Source organism: Penaeus monodon, chromosome 39 (assembly GCF_015228065.2).
Source record: "Penaeus monodon isolate SGIC_2016 chromosome 39, NSTDA_Pmon_1, whole genome shotgun sequence".
Lineage (NCBI taxonomy): Eukaryota > Metazoa > Arthropoda > Malacostraca > Decapoda > Penaeidae > Penaeus > Penaeus monodon.
The window spans coordinates 6,925,705-6,932,689 of record NC_051424.1 but is presented as its reverse complement, the minus strand read 5'-3'; the positions used below and the strand labels follow the sequence as shown (position 1 = coordinate 6,932,689).

The 6,985-nt window shown below is 54.6% G+C and overlaps 1 protein-coding gene across 1 annotated transcript in view; it reads left to right on the top strand.

The window, feature by feature from the left end:
• LOC119597245 overlaps window positions 1-6,656 on the top strand; it is a 19,132-nt gene extending 12,476 nt beyond the window's left edge. Inside the window, 8 exon segments of the mRNA XM_037946778.1 lie at window positions 295-2,605; window positions 3,102-3,222; window positions 3,567-3,645; window positions 4,045-4,211; window positions 4,792-4,998; window positions 5,284-5,416; window positions 5,672-5,816; window positions 5,818-6,656. Coding sequence (XP_037802706.1) covers window positions 317-2,605; window positions 3,102-3,222; window positions 3,567-3,645; window positions 4,045-4,211; window positions 4,792-4,998; window positions 5,284-5,416; window positions 5,672-5,816; window positions 5,818-6,432 — 3,756 coding nt within the window. The 5' untranslated portion in view covers window positions 295-316 and the 3' untranslated portion in view covers window positions 6,433-6,656.
• The last annotated feature ends 329 nt before the right edge of the window (window positions 6,657-6,985 follow it).

The following is a 6,985-nucleotide window of genomic DNA, read 5'->3' as shown; positions in this document are numbered from 1 at the left end:
ATGCGAGTTCTTATCAACAGAGTTGAAATATTATCTATATTCGTTGTCTTATCGTGTACATCATTGTCTTCGCCATTATTCACACATCTAAAATAATAATAATAATAATAATAATAACAATAATAATAATAATAATAATAATAATAATAATAATAAATGAATGAATAAATAGATAATAATAATAATAAATACATAGATAAATAAATAAGATAAAATATAACAATCAAACAGACTCTTTGTGACGAAAAATGAAAAGGAAAATTGTAGAAGTAACTCCTCTGTCTTTTCCTCCAGGGAAGGCTATCGGGGCGTCGCCATGAAGTCTTTGGTCCTGTCTCTTTTGCTCCTCTGCGTCGTCTGCGCCCGCGGGATCCCTACCAAGCCCAAGTGCGACACCCACGCTGCCGAAGGATGCCTGCGGGAGGACGCCGGCGCCGTGAGTGACGCCGAGGGCCCTTCGGTGGTTGGGGAGGATGCGGAGGTGGAGGGAGAGACGCCCGATGCTTTGCAGGAGGAGACGAAGGAGGAGGCCTTCCCGACGAGCCCCGATCTTCCAGCAACGTCGGAGCTCCCTCCGCAAGACGTCTCGGAGGCAGGGGGCGCCGGCGGAGGGAGCTCGGGCCCCGGCGAGGGCGAGAGCGGGGTCATGCAGGCGCAGAGGCTTGTGAGCGGGAAGTCGATCGAGGCCGCGACGCCAGACAACGCCTACGGGAATGACACGGAGGCCCCGGCGGGGACGCGGCTGACGGAGGAGGGCGAGGAGGCGCGGCAGGGGCGGAAGCTGTCCCTGGACGACCCCTCAGCCAAGGAGGGCAGCTACGTCCTCCAGACTCAGGACCCTCAGGAGGAGAAGGACCTCCAAGAGGGGGGAAACGTCGCCTTCGAGAGAATCCACGACCTGGAGGAAGAGGAAGGTGGCGCCCTCGCGGGACACGACTACTACGACTACGACCTCTCGAATCCGACCCCCGTCAGGAAGTGCTGCGGCGCAGATGAGTTCTTCAGCCTGCAACTCCAGAGATGCGAAGACGTGGGTGGCGACCACACGTTCCTAGACGCGGCGGGACGCCTCCTGTTGGGGGAGAGGAGTGGTGGGGCCCTCAGCTACATCACCGGCCGGATCCCCGTGTGTCCGGGCACAGGGAAGCCGCCCAAAATCGCTCAGTCCTCGGAGTTTGTGCACCAGTTGCTGCCGCACGGCCACCTGCGGGAGCTGGACCTCGGGCTCACGCATGACGTCGACCACTACTGCCTCGAGATGGCGGCGGTCACCAAAGAGGAAGTGGCCAACGCCGCTCTGGTGTTAGCCTCCTGTCCCCGCAGCGTCTCCTGGCACGTGCGAAAGTGCTGTGCGCTGCACCAGTACCTCGACCGCAGCAGCATGGAGTGTATGGACAGGCCAGCCAACAGCAGCAGCCACGAGACCCTGGTGAGGGAGTTCCTCCACCCAAACGCCGACACTTCCCACTTCCACTTTAGGACGGAGCGCTTCCAGTGCCCGAAGGGATTCCCCAAAATCATGCATGCACAGGATATCTATCTGGACGACAGAGAGCAGCTGTGTGAGCGAGACTCCAGCGTCTGCTACCAGACGTCCCTCTTCTGCCTCGACCACCTGTGGGCTGAGGACGAAGACCCGGCCAGCATGGAAGCCGTCGCCGCCGTCTGCCTTCACAATTTCTTTTCCAAGTGCTGCCCGCCCGGCCACTCCTACTCGGAGGACGGCTGCGTCCCCACACACGCCCCTCCCTCGTCCAAGATGATGCAGCTCTACGAGTTGATGGATTCGGACCACGGGTTTCCACTCGACAACGACACGTGCCCTCACGAGGTCATCTGGCCGCATAACAGGGACATCCGCTGGTGGATCAACTGGTCCGGCCAGCTCAACGTGGGCTCTCACGGCAGCACCTTCATCACGGAACACTACTGTGTCGACGACTTCTTGGACAAGGACAACGAGACGATGACTGTAGCGGTCCTTTGCCGCACCGAACTGGAGAACATCATCCCCGTCCACCTCTCCTCCCAGGCCTCCTCCTCCGACGCCATCTCCGCCCTCTTGCCTTCAGGCACGGTCGGCAAATGCTGCAAGCAAGGCCACAACGTGCTCAAGGTCGACGGCATCAAGAACATCTCGTGCGCGGGCGGCGACCACAGCCACCAGCTCCTGGACGAGTCGGAGGTCCGCGGCGCCGGCATCTCCCGCCTCGCCTACTCGGGCTTCCCTGTGTGCAGGAGCGGCGGGGGCCTGCACGTGTTCTACCTCCCGCCGGTGGTCGACGACGACTACGCCCGGTTCTCGCAGGGCGGGCAGACGGCCGACGTGGTCAGCATGGAGGGCAGCTGCGTCCTCAGCACCAACTCCTTCCGCAAAGAGGATTACTGCCTGGACTACATCGTGAAGGCCAACGCCAAGGGGCAGGGCCGCGCGCCCCGGGCGATGGTGCTCGTGTGCCCTGAGGTGTGGGAGAGCGTCAACGTCCACCAGGAGAAATATAGCATCACGTCCGTTCTCCTGGGCATCTCCTGCAGCGCCCTTATCGCCACCGTCATCTCACTCCTCTCCAGCAGGGTCAGGAGGGGCCTCGTCACCGTGAAGAAGGTGAGGGGGACGACGATTGGGGCGAGGGAAATCAGTGAATCCTTTTAACTTGTATGGAAAATAACAATTTCATAATGCATTCTTACCCATGCAGAAGGGAAGATTGTTCTCTCTCTCTTTCTTTCTTCCTCTCTTCCCTCTCATTCTCCGTCTTTCTTCCCCTTTTCTGTCTGTACGCCTGTATGTCTGCCCGTCTCTCTCTCTCTCTCTCTCTCTCTCTCTCTCTCTCTCTCTCTCTCTCTCTCTCTTCTCTCTCTCTCTCCCTCACACACACACACACACACACACACACACACACACACACACACACACACACACACACACACACACACACACACACACACACACACACACACACACACACACACACACACACTTACCCTGAATCTCTCGACCCTTCATTCTTTCCAAACCTGTCATCCCTCTTCCTCATGCAATCTACCCGCCTACCTTTCGCCCGCCGTTCAGTCCAGCCTCTCCCTCCCTCCCCCAACAGGTGAACACCCTGGCCGGAAGGATCCTACTCAGTTACGTCATCTCTTACCTGTTCAGCTTCCTTCTCCTCGCCATCTCCATGAAGGCCGAAGTACAGCAGGACGCCGAGTGTCATCTCATCGGTGAGTACTGCTGGACACGCGCTGAGGTGAAGACACGTGAGCATATACACGCATGTATGTACGCAGACAGACATAAGGAGAATGAGGTAGACAGGTAGATAGATAGATAGAGAGAGAGAGAGAGAGAGAGAGAGAGAGAGAAGAGAGAGAGGAGATGATGACGAGAAGAAAAGAGAGAAGAGAGAGAAGAGAGAGAGAGAGAGAGAGAGAGAAAGAGAGGAGAGAGAGAGAAGAGAGAGAGACGAGAGGAGAGAGAGAAGAGAGAAAGAGAGAGAGAGAGAGACAGAGAGTGAGAGAGTCTCCCGTCGCCTCAATTAACTTCAGATCCCTCTCCCCCCCCTCAGCTGGTCTCCTGATCTTCTTCATTTTGGCGGGATTCACGTGGAACACCTCCATCTGCCTCGAGTCTCTCCTGCTTACGCTGTGAGTTGTTGCAACAAGGGCTTTTGTATTACATGTATTATATAGACAAACAAATGAATTGGATAAACAGCCATGTGTGTATGTGTGTGCGTTTATGTGTGTGTGTGTGTGTGTGTTTTGTGTGTGTGTGTGTGTGTGTGTGTGTGTGTGTGTGTGTGTGTGTGTGTGTGTGTGTGTGTGTGAGTGAGTGAGTGAGTGAGTGAGTGAGTGAGTAGTGAGTGAGTGAGTGAGTGAGTGAGTGAGTGAGTGAGTGAGTGAGTGTGTGTGCATGTATACTAATCTGATCAAAGCAGTTGTGGCGTCATCCGGCCGCTGGCCCTTGGACGCGTCGCCCGGTGCCAAGCAACACCCAACGCCGAACCCTCGCTAACCCCCCCCCCTCTCCTCCCTCCCCTGCAGGCGCGTGAGCACGTCGGAGCGCTGGCGTTACCTGTACCACTCGCTGTGGGCGTGGGGCGTCCCCGCCGCCATCACGACGCTCGCCCTCACACTCGACCACTACAGGAGGGAGCTGCCCTGCGCCGTCGTCACGCCAAGGATCGGCCTCTACAGGTGCTTCTTCTCAGGTGAGGACACGGGGAGAGGTAGGGGGGGAGAGGGGGTTGTAGGGGAAGGGGGGGGGAAGCAGGGGAAGGGAAAGGAGGAAAAAAGGGGGCGGGGAAGGGCGAAGGGGAGGAAGGGAAAAGGGGGGGGAGCCAGAGGAGGAGAAAGGTAGGGAAGAGAAGGGGCGGGGAGAGAGGAAGGGGAGGAGGGGAAAGGGAGAAGAGAGAAAGAGAATAAGGGAAGGAGGGGGAAAGAGGAGGAGTAGAAGAAAAAGGAGGAAGAGGAGATGGAGTTAGAATGAAATGAATGATAATAGGAGGAAGCGGATAAAGGAGAGGCGGAGGAGAAGATTCAGAGGAAGACGGGGAGTAAAGAGAAAGACATTGGAAGAGGAAGAGCAGAAGGAGGAGAAAGAGATAATAAGGAAGTCCCATTTCTATAACCCTGGCTGTCTCTTCCTACCAATCTCCTTTTGTTAATGTTAGTATCACCATCATAAACATCGCCAGCACCATCACCTTCACCACCACCATAATTATCATCATCATTATCATCATCATTAATATCCTTATCGTCATTATTGCAACGTTCCTCCTCCGGCAGACCCGAACGCCCAGCTGCTGTACATGCACCTGCCACTCTTCCTGACTCTCGTGGCGAACGTAGGCCTGCTGATGGGTGCCAGGATCCTCAGGAGTGCCAAGTTGAGGAAGCTGGAGCACGGAGGGAACAAAAAGAAGGCGTCTACACCTGGAGGAGGAGGAGCAGGAGGGACAGCAGCAGCAGGAGGAGGAGGAGGAGGAGGGAGAGGTAAGTAAAAAGGGGCGAGGGAGGATGGAAGAAGGTGGATGATATAGGTAGGAAGGAAGGAAGGGAAGGAAGGAAGGAAGGAAAGGATAAAGAAAGAGAGGGGGGGGGGGGTCTAGCAGACTCAAGTCCACGGAAATAGATAAGCATTATGAATAGTTAGTGGCAGGAAAAAATATAATTGTTACTATTATTATGATCGTCATATACCTGGATAATAAACTCAATAATAGAAGCAATCATGTCACAAAGAACGACTAATAATGTTGCTTCCCTCCCTTGCCCCAGGATCTGAATGGGTAGAGCTCAACAGACAGGCCGATGGCGCCAATGGTGGCAGCAGTGCCAACACCAGCTCCGACCAGTCTGGCCACACGCAGCCTGCCTCCTCTGGTCTCAGGACGCATCAGACGCGCAACCTGTAAGTGTACCTGCTCGTCAGTGTTTCTTTTAGTGTAGACGGCGAATGTTCTTCACGCAACTGCGTATATTTCCTTGATAAATATCTGAGAAATATTTTATTCAACTATATTTCTTTGGCGCCCTGTACGCTCTGTATGTGTGTGTGTGGATAGAAGTGTTTGTGTGTGTGCATAGACGTATGTGTGTGTGTGTGGTTGTGTGTAAGGCCTAACCCCACATCGCCCTTTGCCCCCTGACGGTCCTTTCCCCTCAGCTGGACGGAGTCAATCAAGCTGGTGGTCTGGTCCGGCGCGACGTGGATGCTGGAGGTGGCGTCGTTCGTGATCACCAGCTACCTGGTGACGCCCTCCGAGGCGTGGTACGACTACCTGTGGTACCTGCCGTCCACCATGAACGCCCTTGCGCGGCGTCGGCATCTTCTCCATCCTGGTGTTGACGCCCGAGAACCGCATCAAGGTGGCCAAGGCCTTGGGGAACCTCGGCTCGTGGGCGGGCTCGGGCACCCTGGGCCGCCCCTCGCGCTCAGAGGCCCACAGCTCATCCGGCAACCACGCCTCGTCCAGTGGCGGCGGCGGCGGCGGCTCCGCGGGGGCTCAGGAAGCCGGGAGGAGCGCTGGCAGGAGGAACATGTCGATCTCCACCACCATCACTCAGATCACGTCCTCCTTCAGGAGCGCCGTGTCCATCGACCCTCGGCCGGACGCTGCTGCGGCGGCGGCGGCGGCGGCAGCGGCAGCCGCGCGCCCTGGAGGAGGCCTGCATCCGCGCGTCGCGCACTCCGTCAGCCAGATCGACACAAGAAGGAGCTCCGTGTCGTCGGAGTCGTCCTCGGAAGGGTTCGAGCTGGACGCCGAGGCGGGCGCTGGCGGCAGGCGCAAGTCGTCCATCGCGGCCAACTTCGGAATGGTGTCGCTGCCCAGCGTCGACGAGGAGGACGTCTTCGACGACTCGACGGCCGAGGCCGGCGCCACGCACGCCCCGATCGACGCCACCAGGTCCTTCAGCAATGCGTAGCCGAGCCCTCCGCCTACGGGAGGAGGCGTCGACCTCCGCTCTCGCCTCTCCACTCTGCATCGCGACCATTCATCGTGCCATTACGTTCACCGTCAGACTTCATGCCATTTCCAGTAATCAGTAAGAAATTGTAAATACGCTTCCTGTGTCATCATTTTCCAGGGCTGAACATGTACATATTTTCCGTTTCATGCTCTTGGAAATAAAACCCTTTGATCATTTAATACTTTTGTATGACTTTCCCTGATTTATGCAAACCACAAGAAATTGATGTTGATCAAGGGCCAGAGAACAGACACACATACGTGTGTGTGTGTGTGTAATATACATATATATATATATATACATATATATATATATATATATATATATATAAAATATATATATATATATATATATATATATATATACATAATATATATAGTATATAATATAGTATATATACATAATAGAATATAAATATAATAATATATATTATATATACATATATATATATATATATATACATATATATAAATTATATAAACATACATACATACATACACCACACACA